The 27022-nt window shown below is 42.4% G+C and overlaps 1 protein-coding gene across 2 annotated transcripts in view; it reads right to left on the reverse strand.

Annotated features, from left to right (window-relative positions):
- LOC124713109 (G-protein-signaling modulator 2) overlaps nt 1-27022 on the reverse strand; it is a 144176-nt gene that overhangs the window by 100342 nt on the left and 16812 nt on the right. Inside the window, exons 6-9 of one of the 2 annotated variants that reach the window (XM_047242924.1) lie at nt 25616-25731; nt 23848-24014; nt 23617-23714; nt 471-626 (exon numbers count right to left, since the gene is read on the reverse strand). In XM_047242924.1, coding sequence (XP_047098880.1) covers nt 471-626; nt 23617-23714; nt 23848-24014; nt 25616-25731 — 537 coding nt within the window. Of the gene's footprint in view, nt 1-431; nt 627-23616; nt 23715-23847; nt 24015-25615; nt 25732-27022 lie in introns of both variants that reach the window. The other variant, XM_047242923.1, reaches the window with a different exon arrangement.

A 27022-nucleotide genomic window follows, 5' to 3' on the forward strand; every position in this document is an offset into this window, starting at 1 on the left:
TGTGTTTACCTGCAGTCACTTGTATCTGTCACAGACCACAAAAGGTGTGCCTTGCCTAATATGGAACATTCTCTTCACATACAAAGACAGTTTTCTATTGGACACGAAGGATATCTTTTCTGTGAAAAATTATTGTAGACAATTCACTGAATAAGATATTTCCCATGGATAAAATGCAAGGAAAGTTGCAGTAGCCCTATTTGCTATAAATCTTTTAGTCACATATGATTAGGCGTTATCTGCCTGGAATAATGACAACCTATTTGTTAGCTGGGTTTCGTGACAGACGGAAGTCAATGTTAGTGCTCCCAAATGCAAAGCATACCCATCCAGTGTTTTAAACACCCAGCAAGCAGTTAGTAATGGCAGCAATACCCTGAAGAGGCATCAATGTATCCAGTTCAATCTCCATCACCAATTGCTTACTGCACCTTTATAAGATCCAGTTGTTCCATGCTGTGTCTCCTCACCCTATATCTGCGTAAACAAGCTGGTGATCCCTGGTCAGACAGTGATGTCAGGAGCTGCTGACTCTCTGGAGACAAGTCAGTGACTGGCAGACCTAGGACCTTGCGCAGATCTGACACATTCATCTGAGCTGTTGCTTGACCCATGGTATCGCCAAGCTAGAAACAAATTACAGGAATGAATTTATTTAAAATATAAAAATACTACTTCTTTATATATAAGAGCTCTGAACTGACACTAAAGAAAAGTCATTCTATGTATTACGGATGATAAGACAAATTACATAGATAAGAGTTCAAGTAGAGAGAGAGAGAGAGAGAGAATATTTGGAGTTTTTCTCTGGAATGGGGTGAATTGGTTTGGAACTCTGTCCCCCACCCCAATCATCTTACCCTTTGGGCAAAACAAGTGTCAGGAGGTGTCTCCTACCCAACTCCACCCCATGATTCAAATACTAAAATGAAGTGTTTTAAATCATCTGGTCATATTCACTTTCCAATAGGAAGTTTAAAATCTGAATTGTTTTCACTGTATCATCAGCTATGATCTGTGGCAATGATTTGTCAAGATGCAATATACACTGTAGGTCAAGAGTGTCTGGATTTGCTTCAAGGATGAGGCAGACTGTCAGGGTCACTCAGCTGTTGCACTGAGGAAAAGTTCTCTTGTGGTAGTATGTGTGACTAAGTATGACCAATATGGATGCAACACAAGACTACAGGTTCTTCTCTCTGAGAGAGGCAGAATGATGTTTGCCACTTCTTGGTAGGGGCTGGTACAGTAGGGGGCTGGGTGACGGGTGGGTGTACTGTCTGTGGGGGGAAACAGGGAGATTGTCACAGAGAAAAAAGGCTCCTGATGCATGCCTTTTCGTCTTAACTGCTGCTGTCCTCTTCATTTCCAAACAATTCCTAAGAATATGGATGTTAGGGTTCTGCAAAAGTGTCTTGTAAGAGGGATGTTCTGGACTATACTAAATCTTAACCATGTAATTAATTACAAATTGGTGGTGGTGTGTCTTTAAAAGTGGAATCCTGCTTCAACAAGACTATCAACAGAGCTCATGCAGAAACCTACAGTCGCTAAGTGGACTTCACTGGGGTCTTGGGGTCTAGTAGGCCTACTGACCAGCAAGTAACACACCCGTACTCAAGTTGGGTTAAAATAAATGACAGTTATAATTTCTAGACCTTGTCAATCTGCTCCACAAGAAGTGTTTTGGAGGGCATGTAAGGAGTTTAGGTTGTACTAACCTGCTTTATGTGTAACAACCATGTCAGTTTTTGGTCAAAAAGCAGTCCTAAAAAGTGAAGGCACGTTATGAAGGCATTTTACCACTTCCAGCCACTGGCCACCCAAATATAATTCAGGGCGCGTGCGTGAGTGAATCAAATTCTAGTATTTTGTAGGTAAAAAAATTCTACCCACGACTTGGGTCCATAACTCGTCTTCTGCTGAAGGCAATGATGTAGAACTACAGTACAAATGGAATTTGTCAACATACAAGGCCTACAACACATTTGGTGTTGCAATGGCAGCAGTTTTGTTTATAGCAACTCCAAAAAGGGTAGTGCTCAAGGCTGAACTCTATAGAACACAATTTTACTGTATATGTTGATTAATAATTGTCATACCAACTTGGAAACAATAATGGGATAATAAATTATTAATAAAAGTTGGTAGGTTGCCGCGGAAGCCCCACCAATGTACCATGGCTACGAGTAGATGTCAGAAATTTGTGACATAATGCTTATGTAAGATTGCTGCCAGGCATAGTTGAGGCACAAAGGCTTCCCAAACAGAAGACTCCACTTGTAAAAAGTTGGTAGTTGTGGATGTGGACCTTTGAAATCTGTACTGAAATGCTGAAAGCAAATTTCTTATCTGTCCAACAAAGTCTGTGATTGGCCCAACATGCAAAAAATTTGTACAGATTTGCCATTACACTGATCAGTCTGAAGCTGCCTATATAGCATGGCTTTTTATTTTTTTTATTTTGCACAATGATACTTTTTGTCTATTGGATGGGAACTACTTCACTCTTGGCTAATCTATCAATCATCATCGGGGCGCCACTCTGTACCAATGATGGTGAGCAACAGCCAGCATACTGAGGAGGCTAATGGATGCTTGGGTGTCTGCAGGAGAGGGCAGTTCTGGCTGGTGGACAGGCACAGGGCCTGTGTTGACATACAGCAGTAGTATGTGCATTGTGGGTTATGATTTCTGAGTCACTTGGAGACCTGTCACTGTGACTTACTGTTCACCAATGTTGGGTATTTTTGGTAACTTAGTTGTGGAATTGTGTATGCTGTATTGTGAGCGTTCTGTAACTACAAGTTGTAATCAGCTGATGTTGTTTTGATAGTTCACTGTGGAATTGTGTGCTCTATTGTGGGTGTTCCATTATTACAAGTGTATTCACCAATGTTATGTAGTTGCTGATAGTTCGTTATTAAGAGTTGGGATCAGCCAACATGGTTTTGTTATTTTTGGTCTGTGGTGCTGGATAGTACAGATCTTACTGGAAGCACTGGACACTGGTATTTGGGTGAAGCTTTGTGTTGCCTGGTGCATGTAGGATGTGAGGTTATTTTACGTAGAGGTCATTGGGGCAGCCTTTTGGTGCGTCGTTGGATACAGCAGAGTGATATGATATACCACAAGTGTACCTTCTCTAGAGGTGGATGTGCTTAATTTGTTGGCTCAAAATGTTTGATGGCGTTCATTTAGACTTTGCATAGTTTCGTACGTTGGTAGTGTGTGCTCCCAAGCAACTGACAACAAAGATGGGAAACTGAATTCTGCTCCTGCATGAGTGTTTCCACATAAATGCATTGCTGCTAGTTGGGAGACAATAGTTTGTAGTATGCGTGAAACTATGGCGCCATCCACGAGTTATTGCCGTTGGTTTAATACTCTATACTGTCAATGGTATTTCTGAGTTCAGTATCATTCAACTGCGGCAAGAAAGGCACTGGTTTCCTTGAAAGAGGAGGACACTATACGGCCTGGTAGTCAAGTGAAAGTGAGTGAAGACAGTCAGTCAGCAAAAGGACAGAATATGTAAGCCTACGGCCTTTTATTATTTTAAGTGGCTGGTTCATCACTGTTGCAAAAGATTGCTGGTTGCCTCTGGGTGCACCACGTAAGGTCAAGTTTTCCTAGCATGAAACTCACTGTCGTATTGGTCAATGACTTCAGCTGCAACAATACAGAACCTGAGCGAACTTTCAGAGACACTATCAACTGTATTATTAGTTGTCTGATCCTGTATTACTTGAATGGTTTTGAAAGCACACACTTTCAGTGTGCAGAAAGATATTGCTGTATTAATTTGTAATTTGGTGGCTTTGTGTTTGAATGACAGGAAAACAAAGGTTTGGTTACCTGAAGTGGCTTTCGGCCGTAGAATGGTTTTTCTGTGCCCAACCATAACTGCGTTAGTGGAATGCTGCTGTTGAGTGCTTTTGTTGTATGACCTGCCGGCACCTTATAATGGTGTTCACCACCTTGCCTGATTTGAAGAACATTCTGGACAGTTCATGTGAATGATTTGGCCACCTAAATTGCCCGACATGAATCTCATCGAACATTTATGGAACATAATCAAGAGGTCACTTTGTGCACAAAATCCTGCACCGGCAACAATTACACAATTATGGTCGGCTGTAGAGGCAGTACAGTCGATATTTCTGTTTGGGACTTCCAATGATTTGTTGAGCTCATGCTATGTCAAACTGCTAAACTATGCCAGGCAAAAGAAGGACCGACATGATATTGCATGACTTTTGTCACCTCAGAGAGTACATCAGCTTCACATCAAAGAAGCACCCCAAAATGTACGTCTCCACAAAAAGTCCAAGCACTGGATACCCATGTTAGGTTCTTGGTCTGTATGGATTGTGGTACAACGACAAACATGCATGACCCACATTTTTGTGGGACAAAATTGGAAGGCACAGGAAAGGTTTAAGAGGGGCCCCTTCAGAGGGCTCATTGGAGCTAGCGTACAGCCAAGTCTACAGCTTAGGAACTATGCTAAATGCAAAAGTCATCGACATATGGCAGTCGAGTAACCACAGGTCACAGGCCATTGATGGCAACAAGAGAGAGCATAACACTCAGAACGGAGTACTGAGGGATGCCATTCTCTTGGGACAGTGGGGAGCTGAGCTATATACCAACTTAAAAAAAAAGTGGGATACAAACTGATTAATCAAACTTGGTCGAGAACCTCAAAAGACAAGGTTCCTGGGTTTTAATATACGTGATGTCACCAAGCAGTGCTGTGTGCCCTATGAAGGTCAAAACAGACTGCAATGAAATACTAGTTTTTAGGAAACCTTGTCATACCTAACCAGATGGCCAGTTGTGGACTGTGCCTCCCAGCACCACATGATATGGAAACCAAGGGCCCCACGATTTGATAACCCAGCATAACCACCAGGCTAGCATTGTTTGCAGAACATGATGGTGGAGCTAATTGATCAGCACCTGTCAACAGATACTGGGTTTTTACCCGGTTTAAAGGCAGGGATGATGACGTTGTCTCTGCACTACGAATGGAGAACATGTTCTAGCCAAACGTGGTTGAAGACCCTGGGTAAATGAAGTCTGTGAGTCACATTCATACGTTGGATCATCATATTATGAATCGAATCAGGATCTTGGGCTGTATCAAGCAATGAATTAAGATCCTAAAGCAATTCGCTATCAGTGAAAGGCTCATTACACAAGGGTTGACTGAAAAATACTGCCTCCACCTTCGTAACTCTTAAACAGTTGGCAGCATTGGTATGTGGCAGGTACTGGCTTGTTCTGTAGCCTCTTCTCTACAGCTCCAGTTGGCGGGAAGCCTTAGCAATGAACGGTTGTATTGTTATAGTGTAAAGTATGGAACCCTGCACAGACGGTCGGTCAATTCGATCTAAGCAACGTGCAGTCATTGAATTCTTGACAGCAGAAGGTGTCACCCCAAAGGAGATTCATCAGAGAATGAAAGCAGTTTATGGCGATTGTGTACTGTGCATCGTTGACAGACTGATTCAGAACTCCACTCTCCGAGTGATACAACGATCGTCCTGAATCAATCTGTCAACATTTTGCTTGTGAAAATCAGTGGGTGCTGCCACAGGATGTCCAACTCTTTGTTTGTTACGCAGGTCAGATGTTCCCACCTCAACATCTTTAAACTTACTCGCTCAACGATGCACAGTACTCACATCAACACAGTCACCATAAACTGCTTTCATTCTCCGATTAATCTCCTTTGGGGTGAAACCTTCTGCATTCAAGAATTCAACAACCGCACGTTGCTTAAACCGCACTGACCTACCGTCTGTGCAGGATTCCATATTTTACAAACTGTAACAACACAACCGTTCAATGCTAAGGCTTCCCGCCAACTGGAGCTGTAGAGAAGAGACTATGGAACAAGCCAGTACCTGCCACATACCAATGCTGCCAACTGTTGAAGAGTTATGAAGGTGGAGGCATTACTTTTCAGTCAACCCTCACACAATTAAGGGTTACAGGAGGTAAAGGATGCACTCAAAAGTTAGCCAGGTGAGAAGAGGACATCAACACTATCATGATGTGGGTCACAAAGTGTTCAGAAAGATTGATGCATTGGTAGAAAGACCATCATGAAGGAGGAATATGGAATAGTTGTTATCTTTGGTGACCCAGCAGAGTACAGCGCTCGGCCTACACCTAAGATAAAGAGGCAAATGTTCCCAAAGAGGAGACGCAACACCTCTGCAAATATTCTTAATGTGTTTAATTCAATAAAGATCCTTTGCACAGAGTGATTTAAAAGCAATGGTAGCAGCCTGTGAAGGATGTTGCTTAAGATGCTGCAAGACTTTCCATGGTTCTAAATGGCTGCTGCACCATGGTACCAACCACCAGTGGAGGGAGGCTGCAGAAAGAGTACAGCAGCTCCTGTAGTAATGGCGACCAGAACGGTCACAGGGTTGTAGTGACGGAAATGCGGCGGGACCCGCGGAGCGGCCCGCGAACAACACAATGGGAGAGGACAGACACAACCAACGAAGGACCTTACGACACAACAAGAACAGACAACAGAGTCATAAACCAAACAAGACAACCAAGTCCACTCGTAAAGAAAACACGAAAGTCAATAAGCTGTCTAATGCAAGGCGATATGTCCTGAGACGCACATGGGGTTAGACTGGCAGGCTGAGCGACAGGCAGGCGCTTAAGTACTCGATTGGGGACGCCACTATTGGCCACTGCAACCACGTGTTCCACTGTGGCGCCCTCACTCTAAATGCGGGCCAGGAGGCACATATCACCACAGCTTACGGCACGATGGTACAGAGACCTCTGTGGGTCTTCGACGTCATGACATCTGGCGGTGATTCAAATTCCGCGGCGCGCGGTACCAGAGCTCCAGTGCATATAGTCGTGTAGGATAGGTCTCCCACAACCTTGCTGATCTGTAGATTGCAGATAAAGCTGATGGCAGACATATACAATGGCCAGTTCTCTCTTCAGAGTGCCTAATATAACACAGTTAGCCGCTCCAAGCAGAAGATGTGCTTTGTTGCTGTTGCAAAATTTTCATAATTCTGACTGATATAAACCAACGGTGCAGTGTTCATCTTTGCATGACAGTGTAGATATTGCCACAGAATCAGCTAAGTAAAAAATCCATACAATTTACACATACATTTATGTGTAAAAGTTGACTTCCAAATTATCTTGGGCGTGAGACTGCACGCGCCATATTCCTGTGCCAATTCGAAATTCCAATATTTTACTGTGTGCATCGGTTATACATCATCTTTTACTGGTTGTGTCACTTCTCATTTGTATTGTGATATACTGTTAAATTTAAAACATTTGTGAGTGCCACTACAAATTCATACTATTATCATCAATTGTAGGCCTAAACTAACCTATCGTCATTTAAAAGCAATTGTTCTCTAATTTCATTGTACAATTATGTGAGGAACAGGTTTGTTTTTGAAAATTTTTGGTTGTTTATAAAAGCATGTTTTTGAAAATTTTTAGATGTTTACAAAAGTATATTTTTGAAAATTTTTGTAACTTGTGACTTGTTTCATAGAAAATCAATGTTTATGCTTTCCTGTTACTGTCAAAAAATAACTTGCCCCTAATTTCAGTATATATCAACATGAAAAAAAGAATTCTGAGATTTTTTTTGGAAGTCACCTTTGCCATTAGCATGAACTATTTCAGAGTAAATTGGCGTTTTTGATTAATTACAGTACACATTTTATAACAAACATATTGTGTTACACCTAGCTTTCTTTTTAAAGACGACTCTATATTATCTACATTAGTCGTAAGTCAATGCTATTTTCAAATTTGTTAGTGACTACAACCTCATAAAGTTAGGAAACCAGTAATTTTTCTTGCAGGTTATTCTATTGCCTTCACAGAAATCTCCTTTCATCTACTAATTGCTTCAGTTCTTAAAGGGAATTAGTAATATTCTTAGCCAAGCAGATTAAAAGATAATTAGCAGGTTTAATTTAAAATTACTTGTTTACTGTCCTGTAAAACACTACACCAGCCACAATGCAACCCCATTGTGAATGCTGTTCTCAAACACAGGATGAGGTAGTTGATGTTTGTAAGCAACTGGAAACTGCCCTGATTACTGCCAAATGACCAGCAGGTGCTTTGAATTGTATTTTGGGAGAGCTCTGGAGGGTTGTGTACCACAGTTACCAAAGGTAGCTCAAGTACTAACCTCTCCCGTGAATCCTGTCTCCTCCACAGGAAGTACAGGATCTGCTACTACCTGTCCACTTGACAACAAGTGGCCTGTCAGTGGTAAGTATGGGCATCCTGCACAGGATAGACAGAAACTGTGATGGATTTGAGATGTTCCCCTAAGCAACAGGTGTTAGGTTCTGACTTCCACTGAAAATGAGCCAGTGGGACTTTCTTTACCTGTTTGCAAACCCTCTTTGTCCTCTGTCAAGAGAAGGCAAATGCAAAAGGGCAGGCGTCTATTACTCATCAGCAGTTCAAATGTATGACGAGTAGTGGAATCCCTTACAGAAATGGCAGCAGGCCAGAGGAAGGAATATCAGGTACATTTAGTGTGTATTTCTGGGGGCCTCATTCAACAAGTTGAAGAGGCTATTGTGGCAGCCATGAAGGGAACAGGACGCAACCAACTGTAGATTTTGGTGCATGTCGTAACATTATCAGTGGTGGACATAAAGTTGTGATTGGAACCTTCTATCAAGCACTAGACTTACCTCCTGATACAACCGAAAACTTCAGAGAAAATCCTGTTCCCCAGTCATACTGCAATCAATAGTGGAGACTACTTAAAAAAGTTAGTTTGGAACCCCATTAATGACAAAAATGCATTAGCTCTAACAGCAACAAACAGACCTGACCTCTTTGAGAATGTCCACATTGAAACTGAAATCAGTGACCGTGAGACAGTTGTGGCTATGATGATTATCAAAATGCAAAGGGCAGCTAAAACAAGTAGAAGGATATATAAGGTTCAACAAACTAGATTAAAAAAAGTAGAGTTGGAATCATATCTCAATGAAGAACCTGAAACCTTCACAGCATTGCAGGAGCATTAAAGGAACTATAGATTACATTTAGAGGAATAGTTGAGCATGCACTGAATAGATACATACCCAGTAGAACAGTTCATAATGGGAGGAATCCTCCATGGAATACAGTCACTGTAAAGAAACTTCTAAAGAGAGACTACTGCATAACAGGTATACAAAAAAGCATAGGACTATAGATAGAGAGATGCGGAATGAACTGCATTTGGATGTTAAGGTATCAATGTTTGAGGCCTTCAATGAGTACCATAGTAGAATACTGACAAATGATCTTTCATGAAAGCCAAAGAAATTCTGGTCATATGAAAAGGCTGTTAGTGACATCACGGTTGGTGTCCAGTCACTGGCAAATGAGAAAGAACTCAAATTGAGGGTAGGAAAGCAAACATAGAAATCCTTAACTCCATTTCCAAATATTCCTTTACAAAGGGAAACCCAGGTGAGCTGCCCCAATTTAATCCTCGCACCACTGAAAAGATGAATGAAATAAATGTTATAGTTTTACTGGCATTGAGAAACAGTTGAAATCATTAAAACTGAACAGAGATCTGGTGAAATCCCTATCAGAGTTGGTATGACTACCAACCAGCTATCCACCAGTATGAACGGCCACTGCCAAAGTGCGGCCAACAGCAAAGTAGACTGCCTTGTGGCACAACATGCAGCTGAACATAACACTCTTGATTTCAATGGCTGCTTCACTACCCAAGCCATCTGGATCCTTCTCTCCACCACCAGCTTTTCTGAACAGTGCAGATGGGCATTATCCTTACAACACATTCTCCACTCCCACAGTTACCCTGGCCTCAACCTACGGTTAACATACTGTTCCCACACCCTCCACCCAACAATTTCCACCACCTCTGTCCTATCATCTCCTCCCCATTCTCGTCTCTCACCCTGTTTATTTGCAGCCCTCTGCCAACACATTTGCCCATCTTTCCCCACTCCTGTCCTTTTTCGTTCCTTTTTCCCACCTTCCTGCCCCACAACCTCCTGACGCTGTGCCTGTCGGCAGTCTAGTCTCTACACACTCAACCAGACAGTGTTTGTCTCTCTCCCCACCAGTATGCTATTATTCCTTCCCCTTCTCCACCCCTCCAGATCGCTGCTTGCATCTCATGAGATGTTACATACCGGCCTGAGATGCTGGAGCTGGCAGTTTTGTGTGTGTCCATGAGGTGTGCTTGTGCTTTTTTTTTGTGTGTGTGTGTGTGTGTGTGTGTGTGTGTGTGTGTGTGTGTGTGTGTGTGTGTGTGCGTGTGTGTCTGTGTGTGTGTCCTCTTTACTATCAAGGGCTGTGGCAAAAGCTATAAGCGAGTGTCTTTTAATCATGGCTGTCTCCAACTTGACATAATAACGTCTTTATGGTATATAGCAATCTATCTTTTCCTATATTTTGATGTTCCTGCCTGGAGTTTCCAGTGTTTAATTTTTGCTGAACTGCTTTCTTCCCTCCTGCAACCCTGTAATGTTTTCCTGTGTTATTCTTCTCTACAGCACTACTCTTCCCAATGTCCATTCTTTCTCTTCTTTCCTGTGCTTATTCACTGCCTTCCAACTTGCATCTGCTTCCGAGCCACACTGTATCAATGACCGTCCGCGCACCCCTCAGACTTTGAGACCATGTGGATTGTTGATACAGCATCTAATGCCCCAGATTCTCTGCTTTGACAGTTAATTACATTTATTTCTATTGATCCCACATCATCGCTCTGCCTGACGGACTTTAAAATTTTGTTTTCCACACCTACCCATGCTACATGAACTTTTGATCCACAACCTAACCCAACCCCCCTCTTTGCTTATCGCAACATACACATACCAAATATAATTGTTTCTTTTCACCCATGTTTCTGTACATTTTTAACATGTGTGTGTAGTTTTGCTTGGTTTCAAGTATTTTTGTGCATCTTTAAATATTTGAGTACAATTTTATGTATCTGTAAATATTTTTCCATATCTGTGCATGTTTCTGCATGTCTATATGTATTTTTTAAATGTCTTTACATGTCTTTTCGTTTTCCAATTCCTCTCACAACCATCTACATCTATTTTTCCCATTTCTGAGTCATTCCCATTTCCTTTGTACCATTCCTGCCACAATGGACCCTTGCCCCATCTTTTTGCACAAGTTCAGTAAAGTATTACTTTCCCTGGCTAAACCCAGTCCCACATCCTGTTTCTCAAATGCTGCCTAAACCATGGAATCCCCCCACCCAAACAGTTTAACTGTAATGATTCCTTGCTCTGGATACCACCCTTCCTTTCCCAATGACCTACAACTTTTCTGATTCCGCCAATTTCTGGCCCTCACAAAGCTAGTACTGCAAAAACACATCTCCATGGCACAGGAAACCAAGAAACATCTCTGCAGTATACTACTACTCTGTAATCCCTACTCCATCACATCTCTGAAATTGAATCCCTTGCTCTCCAGCACCTGGAGGAGCAATCCAGACACCGCCTCCACAAATTATCCAACCTGCTGAAATCCTACTGCTGCCTTGGGCACCACTATTCAAAGCCCTATTGTATCCACAGTGTTCCTCCTCATCCATCCCTCATAGCAGCTAAACCCTGCCTAGCCGACCTTTTCAACTTGCCACATCCCCCAAAACTCCCTACCAACCCTCCACCAAATCCAGAGCCAAAACATTCCGGTAACACTGTTGTTAGCACTTCCACCAAAACCATCAGCTCCACAGAGGTTTCAGTCCTATCCAAAGGCCTCACCTTTAGCCCTACACCACAATTTAAACATGCTGGATTTGTCAAAGATCTACTCTCCTTCTCCCTATACCTGCAATGGAAGCACTTTTTGCCGCCAATCCCTCCAACCAAAACCACTGAACCCTGCCTCCCCCAGTTCATACCACCATCCAACTGTGCTCCTCCTCCCCGCACTCCCACCTAACCACCTGCTGGTCACCTTCCAGGAATTCATTACCTCCAACTTAGCCTCACCATCCTTCCCCAGAACACTAACTTTTCAGTAGAAGAAGGAACAGCCACACACAACCTCAAAACAAATCCTGACCTAATCACCCTATCGGCAGACAAAGGTTCCACCACTGTTGTTATGAATGACAGTGACTGGTTACCCGGGAATGGCGTATCTGCAATGTCCAAAACTCCTTTGCTCAGTATGGTCAGGGTCTCACCAAGGCCTTCACAGATAGGCACTATCCCCCAGACTTAGTACGCTAACAGATCTCCTGTGCCATTTCCCCTCACAACTCCAATCCTCCCATCACCCCCATAAACCAGCCACATAACAGTGTTCCCTTTGTCACCCAGTATCACCCTGGACTGGAACAACTGAATTGCATCCTTCGCCATGGCTTTGATTACCTATCATCGTGCCCTGAAATGTGGGACATCCTACCCCAGATACTTCCCAGCCCATCCAACATCCATAACATGCCTATGCCACTCCAAATACCAACCTCTTGCCACAAGGATCATACCCCTGCAGAAGACCCAGGTGCAAAACCTACCCAATCCACCCAACCCACCACTTCCTATTCCATTCCTGTCACAGGTTTATCCTACCCCATCAGGGGCCATGCCACCTGCGATAGCAGTCAACTCTGCTGCAATCATTGCACAGCTTTTTATATTGTTAAGACTGCCTACCAGGATGAATGGCCACTGCCAAACTCTGGCCAAGAGCAAAGTAGACAACCCCGTGGCACAACACACAGCTGAACATAATACAATTGATTTCAATGGCTGCTTCACTATCCAAGCCACCTGGACCCTTCTCTCCACCACCAGCTTTTCTGAACTGTGCAGATGGGAGTTACCCTTACAACACATTCTCCACTCCCGTAATTATCACAGCCTCAACCTACAGTAGCATACCGTTCCCACACCCTCCACCCAACAGTTTCCACCCCCTCTGTCCTATCATCTCCTCCACATTCTCATCTCTTACCCTGTTTACTTGCAGCCCTCTGCCAACCCACCTGCTCATCCTTCCCCACTCCTGTCCTGTTTTGCTCCTTTTCCCAGCACCTCCCTGCCCCACAACCCCCGACACTGTGCCTGTTGGCAGTCTAGTCCCTGCATACTCAACTAGATAGCATTGGCCCTCTCCCCAACTGTACATTACTGTTCTTTCCCCTTTCTCTTCCCCTTCCCCAACCCCTCCAGATTGCTGCTGGCATCCCGGGTGATGCTGAAGTTGGTCATGTGTGTGTGTGTGTGTGTGTGTGTGTGTGTGTGTGTGTGTGTGTGTCCTCTTTAATGATAAAGGCTGTGGCCAAAAGCTATATGTGAGTGTCTTAATTGTGTATGTCGGCAACTTGACGTGTCTTCTTTACAGTAAGTAGCAATCTATCTTTCCTCACACTGTTGATATTCCTGCCTGCAGTTTCCATTCTTTGAATTTGCATTTAAGTTAGCCCCTCTGTGCCAACCAGTATGGAGTCCGAAAACATCGATCTTGTGAAACCCAACATGCACTTTTCTTTCATGACATACTAAAAGCTTTGGACCAAGGCAGTCAAGCAACATTCAGAATTTCTTGATTTCCAAAAAGCATTTGACTCAGTATCCATCTATGCATATTATCAAAAGTATGACCATATGGGGTATCAAGTGAAATTTTGTGGTAGGGAGGATCTACATCTACATTTACATTGATACTCCACAAGCCACCCAACGGTGTGTGGCGGAGGGCACTTTACGTGCCACTGTCATTACCTCCCTTTCCTGTTCCAGTCGCGTATGGTTTGTGGGAAGAACGACTGTCTGAAAGCCTCCGTGCGCGCTCTAATCTCTCTAATTTTACATTCATGATCTCCTCGGGAGGTATAAGTAGGGGGAAGCAATATATTCGATACCTCATCCAGAAACGCACCCTCTCGAAACCTGGCGAGCAAGCTACACCGCGATGCAGAGCGCCTCTCTTGCAGAGTCTGCCACTTGAGTTTATTAAACATCTCCGTAATGCTATCACGGTTACCAAATAACCCTGTGACGAAACGCGCCGCTCTTCTTTGGATCTTCTCTATCTCCTCCGTCAGACCGATCTGGTACGGATCCCACACTGATGAGGAATACTCAAGTATAGGTCGAACGAGTGTTTTGTAAGCCACCTCCTTTGTTGATGGACTACATTTTCTAAGGACTCTCCCAATGAATCTCAACCTGGTACCCGCCTTACCTACAATTAATTTTATATGATCATTCCACTTCAAATCGTTCCGCACGCATACTCCTAGATATTTTACAGAAGTAACTGCTACCAGTGTTCCGCTATCATATAATCATACAATAAAGGATCCTTCTTTCTATGTATTCGCAATACATTACATTTGTCTATGTTAAGGGTCAGTTGCCACTCCCTGAACCAAGTGCCTATCCGCTGCAGATCTTCCTGCACTTCGCTACAATTTTCTAATGCTGCAACTTCTCTGTATACTACAGCATCATCCGCGAAAAGCCGCATGGAACTTCCAACACTATCTACTAGGTCATTTATATATATTGTGAAAAGCAATGGTCCCATAACACTCCCCTGTGGCACGCCAGAGGTTACTTTAACGTCTGTAGACGTCTCTCCATTGATAACAACATGCTGTGTTCTGTTTGCTAAAAACTCTTCAATCCAGCCACACAGCTGGTCTGATATTCCGTAGGCTCTTACTTTGTTTATCAGGCGACAGTGCGGAACTGTATCGAACGCCTTCCGGAAGTCAAGAAAAATAGCATCTACCTGGGAGCCTGTATCTAATATTTTCTGGGTCTCATGAACAAATAAAGCGAGTTGGGTCTCACACGATCGCTGTTTCCGGAATCCATGTTGATTCCTACATAGTAGATTCTGGGTTTCCAGAAATGACATGATACGCAAGCAAAAAACATGTTCTAAAATTCTACAAGAGATAGACATCAGAGATATAGGGCTATAGTTTTGCGCATCTGCTCGACGACCCTTCTTGAAGACTGGGACTACCTGTGCTCTTTTCCAATCATTTGGAACCCTCCGTTCCTCTAGAGACTTGCGGTAAACGGCTGTTAGAAGGGGGGCAAGTTCTTTCGCGTACTCTGTGTAGAATCGAATTGGTATCCCATCAGGTCCAGTGGACTTTCCTCTATTGAGTGATTCCAGTTGCTTTTCTATTCCCTGGACACTTATTTCGATGTCAGCCATTTTTTCGTTTGTGCGAGGATTTAGAGAAGGAACTGCAGTGCGGTCTTCCTCTGTGAAACAGCTTTGGAAAGAGGTGTTTAGTATTTCAGCTTTACGCGTGGCATCCTCTGCTTCAATGCCATCATCATCCCGTAGTGTCTGGATATGCTGTTTCGAGCCACTTACTGATTTAACGTAAAACCAGAACTTCCTAGGATTTTCTGTCAAGTCGGTACATAGAATTTTACTTTCGAATTCAATGAACGCTTCACGCATAGCCCTCCTTACGCTAACTTTGACATCGTTTAGCTTCTGTTTGTCTGAGAGGTTTTGGCTGCGTTTAAACTTGGAGTGGAGCTCTCTTTGCTTTCGCAGTAGTTTCCTAACTTTGTTGTTGTACCACGGTGGGTTTTTCCCGTCCCTCACAGTTTTACTCGGCACGTACTTGTCTAAAACGCATTTTACGACTGCCTTGAACTTTTTCCATAAACACTCAACATTGTCAGTGTCGGAACAGAAATTTACGTTTTGATCTGTTAGGTAGTCTGAAATCTGCCTTCTATTACTCTTGCTAAACAGATAAACCTTCCTCCCTTTTTTTATATTCCTATTTACTTCCATATTCAGGGATGCTGCAACGGCCTTATGATCACTGATTCCCTGTTCTGCACTTACAGAGTCGAAAAGTTCGGGTCTGTTTGTTATCAGTAGGTCCAAGATGTTATCTCCACGAGTCGGTTCTCTGTTTAATTGCTCGAGGTAATTTTCGGATAGTGCACTCAGTATAATGTCACTCGATGCTCTGTCCCTACCACCCGCCCTAAACATCTGAGTGTCCCAGTCTATATCTGGTAAATTGAAATCTCCACCTAAGACTATAACATGCTGAGAAAATTTATGTGAAATGTATTCCAAATTTTCTCTCAGTTGTTCTGCCACTAATGTTGCTGAGTCGGGAGGTCGGTAAAAGGAGCCAATTATTAACCTAGTTCGGTTGTTTAGTGTAACCTCCACCCATAATAATTCACAGGAACTATCCAATTCTACTTCACTACAGGATAAACTACTACTAACAGCGACGAACACTCCACCACCGGTTGCATGCAATCTATCCTTTCTAAACACCGTCTGTACCTTTGTAAAAATTTTGGCAGAATTTATCTCTGGCTTAAGCCAACTTTCTGTACCTATAACGATTTCAGCTTCGGTGCTTTCTATCAGCGCTTGAAGTTCCGGTACTTTACCAACGCAGCTTCAACAGTTGACAATTACAACACCGATTGCTGCTTGGTCCCCGCATGTCCTGACTTTGCCCCGCACCCGTTGAGACTGTTGCCCTTTCTGTACTTGCCCAAGGCCATCTAACCTAAAAAACCGCCCAGCCCACGCCACACAACCCCTGCTACCCGTGTAGCCGCTTGTTGCGTGTAGTGGACTCCTGACCTATCCAGCGGAACCCGAAACCCCACCACCCTATGGCGCAAGTCGAGGAATCTGCAGCCCACATGGTCGCAGAACCGTCTCAGCCTCTGATTCAGACCCTCCACTCGGCTCTGTACCAAAGGTCCGCAGTCAGTCCTGTCGACGATGCTGCAGATGGTGAGCTCTGCTTTCATCCCGCTAGCGAGACTGGCAGTCTTCACCAAATCAGATAGCCGCCGGAAGCCAGAGAGGATTTCCTCCGATCCATAGCGACACACATCATTGGTGCCGACATGAGCGACCACCTGCAGATGGGTGCACCCTGTACCCTTCATGGCATCCGGAAGGACCCTTTCCACATCTGGAATGACTCCCCCCGGTATGCACACGGAGTGCACATTGGTTTTCTTCCCCTCTCTTGCTGCCATTTCCCTAAGGGGCCCCATTACGCGCCTGACGTTGGAGCTCCCAACTACCAGTAAGCCCACCCTCTGCAACTGCCCGGATCTTGCAGACTGAGGGGCAACCTCTGGAACAGGACAAGCAGCCATGTCAGGCCGAAGATCAGTATCAGCCTGAGACAGAGCCTGAAACCGGTTCGTCAGACAAACTGGAGAGGCTTTCCGTTCAGCCCTCCGGAATGTCTTTCGCCCCCTGCCACACCTTGAAACGACCTCCCACTCTACCACAGGTGAGGGATCAGCCTCAATGCAGGCAGTATCCCGGGCAACCACAGTCGTAGTCCGATCAGGGGATGTGTGGGACAAGCTGGCCGTCCCCGACAAACCCCCATCCGGACCCCCACAGTGACGCCCATTGGCAACAGCCTCAACCTGTGTGACCGAAGCCAACACTGCCTGAAGCTGGGAGCGAAGGGATGCCAACTCAGCCTGCATCCGAACACAGCAGTTGCAGTCCCTATCCATGCTAAAAACTGTTTTGCAAAAAACGTCTGAACTAATCTACAGAGAGCGCAAACAAATCGACAAAATTTAAACGGTTATTAAAATACAAGATTGCCTAGTAAATGCAGTAATGCTGCTACTTGCGCACTGCTGACACTGCTCGGCGGCGGAAGGAGACTAAGCGAAATTACACTATTCAGGTACTAAAACGCGATGCTACACTCTCAAATACTATAAAACGCCTGAAATTTATGAATTAAACAATGCAAGTACCAAAAACACGCAAAGAAATTAAGAATTAAACTATGTAACAAATGAGTGAGCTAGGAGTATACGACTTGCTGCTTAGCTGCTTATCCAACGGCAGCAGGGAGCACACTACCACTAAACTGAAGTCTATCATTTGCTTTACCCATGTTATCTTGGATGGAAAGTCATCAACAGATGTAGAATAACTTTGTGTGTGCTCCATGGAAGTGAGTTGGCACCCCTACTGTTCATGTTGTATCTTAACGATCTTGCAGAAAATATTGACTTGAGATTTTTTGCAGCTACCTACAATGAACGACAGTCTGAAAGAAGCTGCATAAATATTCAGAAACAACTTGATAATATATCAAAGTGGAGGAAAGATTGGCAACTTGCTTTAAATGTTCAGAAATGTGAAAGTGTGCACTTCACAAAATGAAAACTTGGGGTATCCTGTGACTTCAGTATCAATGAGTCGCACTCGGAATTGGAGAACTCGTACAATTACCCGAGTGTAACACTGTCTAGGGATATGAAATGGAATAATCACATAGACTCAGTTGTGAGTGAAGGAGGTGCAGACTTCAGTTTATTGCTAGAACAGAAGGGAAATGTAATCAGTCTACAAACAAGATTGCTTACAAATCACTCGAGCAACCCATCCTAGAATATGGCTCAAGTGTGTACCAAACAATGGATATTGAATGTACACAGAGGAGGGCAGCATGAATGGTCAGATGTTTCTTTGATCTGCAGGAGGCTATCACGGAGATCTTGAAAGGGCTGAACTGGCAGACTCCAAGACACACAAACTACCTACATCTACACTCAAACCAGGCATAGGTTAAGTCCCATTGTATCAGTAATTAGATTTTCTTCCCCTACCATTCACATGTAGAGCACAGGAAGAATGATAGTCTGAGTGCCTCCATGTGTGCAGTAATTATTCTAATCTTGTCCTCCTGATCCCTCTATGAAAGTGATATGTAGGGCTTCGTAGTATATTCCTAGAGTCATCATTAAAGTTGGTTCTTGAAAATTTATTAATGACTTTCTCAGGGTAGTTTATGTCTATCTTCATAAGTCTTCCTTCAGTATCTTTGTTGCACTCTCCCATGAATCAAACAAACCTGTGACCATTTGTGTCTCCCTTCTCTGTATATGTTCATCCCTTCTCTGTATATGTTCAATATACCTTGTTGTTCATATATGGTACAGGTCCCACACACTTGAGCAACATTCGAGGACCAGTTGCACACATGACTTGTAAGCAATCTCCTTTGTAGACTGATTTCACTTTCCCAGTATTCTACCACTAAACTGAAGTCTATCATTTGCTTTACCCACTACTGAGCCTATGTGATCATTCCATTTCATATACCTACCAAGTGTTAAACACAGGTATTTGCATGAGTTGGCCAATTCCAAAAGTGACTCATTGATATTACAGTCACAGGATACTACATTTATTCATTTTGTGAAGTGCACAATTTCACATTTCTGAACATTTAAAGTAAGTTGCCAGTCTTTGCACCACTTTGAAATCTTATCAAGATGTGAGTGAATATTTATTCAGCTTCTATCAGGCAGTAATTCATTACAGATAACTGCGTCATCTACAAAAAGTCCGAGATTACTATTAATATTGTCTGCACGATCATTAATAAACAACATCAACAGAAAGAGTTCCAACACACTTCCCTGGGGTACACATTAAGTTACTTCTACACCTGACAATGACTCTCCATCCACGGTGCTGCATCCTCCCTACCAAAAAATCCTCAATCCAGTCATAACATTCGCTTCATACACCATATGAACATACTTTTGACAATAAGTGTAGGTGTAATACTGAGTCAGATGCTTTTCAGCAATCAAGAAATACTGTATCTACCCAAATGTCTTGATCCACAGCTTTCACTCTGTTACACAAGGAAACTGCGAGTTGGGTTTCACGTGATCAACGTTTTCAGAATCCATGCTGGTTGACATGGAGGACGACACCATTCTGTTCAAGATATCTCATTATGTTTGAGCTCAGAATATGTTCTAAGATTCTACAACAAGTCAATGTCAAGGATATTAATTAAAAGGTAGTTTTGTGGATCACTTCTACTAACCTTCTTGTATACAAGTGTGACCTGAGCTTTTTCCAACTATAGAATCAGAGAGCGATTCTATTGGAACCTGCAGCTTTGTTCAATTTTAACTATTTCAGCTGTTTTTCAATGCCAATGGCACTTATACTAATTTCACTCATCTTTTCAGTGGTACGAGGATAAAATTGGGACAATTCTCCTGGCTTTTCCTTTGGAAAGGAATATTTTAAAACGGAGTTAAGCATTTCAGGTTTTGCTCTGCTGCCCTCAATTTCCGTTCCCGTTTCATTTGCTAGGGACTGGAAACTAGCTTTGGTACCACTAACAGCCTTAACAAATGACCAGAATTTCTTTGGGTTTTGTGAAAGATCATTTGACAATATCCTGCTATGGTGGCCATTGAAGGCACCATACATTGCTCTCTTGACAGCCAAACATGTTTCATACAGTATCTCTCTATCTGCAGCCCTAAATTTTCTTTTACACCTATTATACAGTAATGTCTGTTTCTTTAGACGTTCCCTTACAGTGACTGTATAACATGGAGGGTCCCTTCCATTATGAACAGTTCTACTGGGTACATATATATCCAGTGCATGGTCGACTATTCTTTTAAACTTGAACCGTAGTTCCTAAATGCTCCTGCCTTGTTGTGAAAGTTCCGCATAGAGACAGGACACTACTGACTTTTATCTAGTTTACTGAACTTATATATCTTTCTGCTTGTTGTTGTTGTCCATTGTACTTTGCTAATCATTGTTGCCACAACTGCATCATAGTCACTGATACCAGTTTTAATGTGGACATCCTCAGAGAGGTCAGATGTATCTGTTGCCATTAGATCCAAAATGTGTCCAACATGTAAGAGGTTCCAAACTATCTCTTCTAGACAGTTTCCAGAAAAGGCATTTAGTAATGTTTCACAGGATGTCTTATCAAGCCCACCACTAACAAAGCTGTAATTTTCCCAATTGATTGTTGGAAGATTAAGGTCTCCACCAATGATACAGTATGATTGCAGTACTCATGCACAAGATAACTGAGGTTTCCTCTCAAGTTTTCGGTTTCATCAGGAGATGAGTTTCATGGGCGACAGAAGAATCCAATTATCATTTTATGCCCACACTCTCTCACATGCGGCTTCAATTTCTATCTCAGTACACTATCCTTTCAATATATAATTAAATCTTTCCCCAAAAAATCTCACTGCTATCAATTTCATTTTTCAACCAGCTTTCTGTACCTAATATTATGTGAGCATCATGGCTTTTCAAGAGTGCTCAAAACTCTGGCACCTTGTTCCGAATGCTTTGGCAGTTAACCATTAGAATTTTAATACTCTCACCTGTGGGAGGTATCTCTCTTGATCTCACACTGATACCTCTTGGTTTTTCTACAGCTATAGTTACCTAGATTGGTAGGAGAGTCACCTTATCGAAAAAAAACCCTTGTCTGTAACCCACACACAATCAACTACCTGAGTAGCAGCATCTGATGTGTTGTGCACACCTGACAAATTGGAAGACCCTACAGTTCTCGAACCTATGGCGCCAAGTCGAGAAATCACAGCCTAGCTTGTCACAGAACCTTCGAAGTCTCTGGTTCAGTCCTTCCATGCGACTCACAATTAAAGGACCATGATCAGTTCTGGGGACAATGCTGCCAATTGTGAACTTGATTGAAACTCTAAGTTCAAGGGTGGACTTCTCAACTTTCCTCTGCCAGTTACTGGAATGACCAACGTAAGGCCTCAAGAGCCTAGACGACAGGCAACATAAGGTCCAATGCAGCTGGTTGCACCCTGTTCCCTCATTGGCTGCTAGATTAGACTCTTCAACATGCTGTATGAGGCTCCCAGCGTACACACTGAGTGTACTTGGTGTCCTTTCCTGTCCCTTGCTGCCCTTTCCCTGAGGGGTTCCATTATTCGCAGTATGTTTGAAACTGAGAACCCTTCTGCTTTTGCCTTCTCTTGACACCAGACAAAACCGGTTCACCAAAAACCAGTGAAGCGAACCCCACTCGCTCAGTTTCAGTGAACCTGTTGGTTAGGGGGATTGGTAGAACTCCCTTAGCCCTTCCTGGCCCCATCCACCCCATACAAAATGCCTAGGTCTGCCATTAACAAGGCACTCACAGTCAGGTGGATGAGTAATGACAGATCCTGTACTTTCTGCAGAGGAGAAAGAACTAACAGGAGAGAATAGCACTTGAGATACCTCTAGGTAAGGTGTATCAAAAGTACATGATTCCTGAGAGGTCTTCCAATTGTTTGAGAGTAGTCAGGGTGATTTCCAGTTTCATCCCGCATTCAAGAACGGCATTCTAAGTGAGGCAGCATTTTGGCTAGTGCAATGTATTACAGGACAGTGAACAAATAACTTTAAAGCAAGCCCACGGATTATCTTTTAATCTGTTGAGCTAAAAAGAGTTGCTAATTCCCTATAAGAACAGAAGCAAATACACAAAACAAGATTTCTATTACGACAACACAAAAAGCTGTGGTAAAAACTACTAGTTTTCTAAAACTTTTTGAGGTTAATTGTAGTTGTTAGCAAACTCAAAAAGAGAGTTGATTTACAATAAATGCAGATAATATATATTCTAAATTATTTATTTTACTTGTATAATTTTCATATTTTAAATTGTTATTTTACGTTTTACATTCATGGTATTTTTAGTTTTTTTAGTATTTTGTTAACTAAAAATGATAAATAACTCATTATTATTATAGAAAATTAATCTGTACAGAAATGCTTCAAACGTAACATTTTTTACACAATGCACAAAAAAATGAACTACATTTTTTCACATAATATATGCGACAGAGAAGACAATATAAAATAAAATTCAGCAAGATTTCAAATTGTCAACAGGTGATCCTCTAAATATCCTGATTTGTATCAGGCATATTTCAGTACATTGGTAAGCCTTGGTGAAGAGAAGTGATTAAGTACTAGTAACTGCAGCATGACTGTATTGTTTCTCAAGTGGAGATTCACATGACAATCATTCTACAGAACCAGATGTGAACATCTTCTCACAAAGTTATTCCAACATCAAAAGCCCTATCTGTTCACTGAATGTACATGTGCCATCAGATCTAGTTCTGCAGCATGCAGGGGCATAGGTGTGTGTGTGTGTGTGTGTGTGTGTGTGTGTGTGTGTGTGTGTGTGTGTGTGTGTGTGTGCGCGCGCGCGCGCGCGCGCGCGTGCTCTAGCTCGTGAAAGAACAAGTATGAAAGCTAGGAAGTTTTCCTTCATCAGTGTATGCACACTGACAACTCAATGCTTCTGCTTGTCTGTGAGTAGTCTCCTTTAATCCTAAAATATTTTTTGTATTTAGTTATTTATTGGCTTCACTGTGACATGTTTCTCAATTTAGTGTTCATCCATATCCAGATGGTGAAATAATAAGCCAGCTCCTGTCTGTTACATTCTGGGGTGAGCCCAACACAAAATGGATTTTGGCTTAAGAAACAGTTTTGTGCCTGCTTCTGCCTCCAAGTCAGCCGCTAACAAATGAGTCCTCTTACAAACCCAGTCCCCCAGATTATCTACGAACAGTCATTTCGGGGCGGAATAAATGGATAGATGGGATAGGTTTTATGACTGTGGTCATTAGAATACATATGATGGTGAAAATAATATGATAAACCTGAAGGCAAACCTAACTTCCTCTTTTAAAGAAATGATTCCAGTATGATTTTAAGCAGACAGTAAAAGTTTGGTACCTCTTTTGAAATTTCCAGATGTTTACTTGCGAAGTAAAGCGCCTTTTCATGGTTACCCATTGCAGAGTGCGCATTACCCAGACTCCAACATGCTCGTCCTGTTTATCAACAGAAAATTCCAGATTGTATTAATTTTTAAATAAAACTGACAAAGGCAAAACAATTCCAACTTATCAAAGTCCAGAAAGGAAGTGTGGAATGTAAAACCATTTTATAAAGATATGTACTCACCTTCTCCAACTCTATCCATCAGCTGCTGTGCAATGATTAAATGGCGTAGATGATATTCAATAGCAGTCGGATAATCTCGAAGTAAGGTATAAGTATTACCCAAACTATAACATGCTTGAGCTTCAACAGCTCGGTCTCCCAATTCTTGTGCTAGCACTAATGTTCTCCTATAAAATAAACAAAACAAATGTTAATTTTAGTGCAACGCTATATACAAAGTGTGTCCAGTTTCTGTTAGGAATATGTTCATAAAAAAGACAAGACATTAATTACTTTTCACAGTAATCAAAAATAGTGCCATTCTCAATGAAGGATCTGTAATTGATTTTAAAATTGTCATTGTAGTCCATTAGTGGAACTATAAGGGAACAAAATGTCAAAGTTTTTGTAATACAACTGAGATGTAACAGTCCTGATAATATGTAAGTTTTAATAGAAACAGTTGCTTAATTAGTGCATTATGTGACAGAAGATAAATTAAGATGAGTGAGCAAAAATTGCTAGTTAATGATTCATTTAAATTATGTCCATTTTATTTATTTTACTTTTATTCATACATTGTCTGTGACAGAAACACCGCAGCAAGCAAAATGCAGCAGCTCATAGGTTTTTTGTGTTATGTCACCACAAACCACAGCTCCACTAATCATCAGACAGTTCAAAGCAGAGGTTGACTGTCTCACTCAAGAAATAAACAATGGCAATAGGAATATTTGTAAGCACACAGATTGACAATTTTAATATGATGGCCAGTGTAACACAAAACTGAAATGCGTACATTGTGTTCCGAGTTTTACTGATGCTGATATTTTATGGATAAACAATAAATATGCACTTCCCTGACAATGGTGGTGTTGAAGACCGAGTTGAGATTATGATAACAGACAATAAGGATTAACTGAGTTTAATCAATATACTATCATCAAAGAACGTAAGTTCCTTGTGGCAGAATTCTGAACAGACATAATTGAGAAATATATTAACGCCCAATATACAAGAAGCAGAAAAGGCAATGAGAAGTGTGACCATCTTACACTACAGTGACTAAGGAGCATCATGAATCAGTACACAAATGAATAATGCAAAGTACTACCTGTGACTTTATCCGCAGTCCCAATTCCACACAGTTTTTTAACTCTCTCTGAGAGACATGGCTGAATAGTACTAATTTTTTGTGTTTTGGACACATAACTTTATGGAGACCACTGGTGGTCAGCACCAAGAAAATAGTTTCACGCACGCTGGGCATATGTTGCTGTGGGATCTACTGTCCCACAATTGCATTGCCTTCATGTCAAATAATGGGAGCATACATTCTATAAGTGGCAAAGCAAGCAACTATGCAATTCAGGAGCCATTTGCAAGCCAGCTGTGGACTGAAATCCACAGCATCAGGAGATATGTAAATTTGCATCACTTGAACACAAAATTTTTTTACATGAAATACCAACTTGTGTACTTAAAACTGTATTTAGCTGTAACTTGAGATGTGCGCCAGAAAAATATGTTAATATTTTTTATATACCTCATTCCCTCAGGGAAAAAATTATGTGGCTGTGTATATGACTAGCATTTAAAAGCTAAAATGTATTAGTTAATTGCAACTGAACTGTTCAAGATGACATCACAATTATTTTATATCTTAACAGTTAACTGATGAGTCTTGTAAAACATATCACACATGGCCACAGGTAAAGCTTTGTAATACAATTTGAAAGAAGATAATGGAGCATGTGCCATATAGAGCATATTTTAATACTGAACTTACTTGTAATGTTCTGCTGCAGCTTCAAATTCACCAAGGAATATGTGAGAATTACCTAAATTGCTATTGGCTCTCCTTTCTGCAGCCTTATCACCAAATTCTCTCGCAATTTTCAATCTCTGGTGGAAAGAAATGGCTACTTACAAAACAGTTTCTGAATTGTAACACTAGTGAATATCTAGAAATTTAGCAGTCTATGTACACACACCAAAAAATGTTTTGCATCACCTCTGTTCCCAGAAATCCTGAAGATAGATGTTGACTGTGGATATTGTATCACACACACAATCCCTTTGACTGTTCAGAGAAGTCACTAAACCCGCCCAAAGATGTAAAGAACCATGCATGAGGAACGCCTATTAGATGGATGGGGTCCGACAGCTGATCACATCCAGTCACTGCACGAGGAAAGAGCTATACAGCTCATGTTGTCTGTAGTTCAACCATGCCTAGACGGTCAATACTGCAGTTTGATCATGTCTGCATTGTTACTTTGTGCCAGGAAGGGCTCTCAACAAGGGAATTGTCCAGGCGTCTTGGAGTGAACCAAAGCGATGTTGTTCAGACATGGAGGAGATACAGAGAGACTGGAACTGTTGATGACATGCCTCCCTCAGGCTGCCCAAGGGCTACTACTGCAGTGGATGACCGCTGCCTACAGATTATGGCTCGGAGGAATCCTGACAGCAACGCCACCATGTTGAATAATGCTTTTCGTGCAGCCACAGGACGTTGTATAACGACTCAAACTGTGTGCAATAGGCTGCGTGATGCGCAAATTCATGCCCGACGTCCATGGTGATGTCCATCTTTGCAACCTCAACACCATCCAGCTCAGTACAGATGGGCCCAACAGCATGCCGAATGGACCACTCAGGATTGGCATCATGTTCTCTTCACCGTTGAGTGTTGCATATGCCTTCAACCAGACAATCATCGGAGAAGTGTTTGGAGGCAACCTGGACAGGCTGAACACCTTAGACACACTGTACAGCGAGAGCAGCAAGGTGGAGGTTCCCTGCTGTTTTGGGGTGGCATTATGAGGGGCCAACGTACACCACTGATGTTCATGGAAGGTGCCGTAATGGTTGTACAATACATGAATGCCATCCTCCGACGGATAGTGCAACCATATTGGGAGCATATTGGCGAGGCATTTGTCTTCATGGAAGACAATTCGTGCCCCCATCATGCACATCTCATGAATGACTTCCTTCAGGATAACGGCATTGCTCGACTAGAGTGGTCAGCATGTTCTCCAGACATGAACCCTATCGAACATGCCTGGGACAGACTGAAAAGGGCTGTTTATGGATGACGTGACCCACCAACCACTCTAAGGGATCTACGCCAAATCGCCATTGAGGAATGGTACAATTTGGACCAACAGTGCCTTGATGAACTTGTGGA

Source organism: Schistocerca piceifrons, chromosome 1 (genome assembly GCF_021461385.2).
Source record: "Schistocerca piceifrons isolate TAMUIC-IGC-003096 chromosome 1, iqSchPice1.1, whole genome shotgun sequence".
Classification (NCBI taxonomy): domain Eukaryota; kingdom Metazoa; phylum Arthropoda; class Insecta; order Orthoptera; family Acrididae; genus Schistocerca; species Schistocerca piceifrons.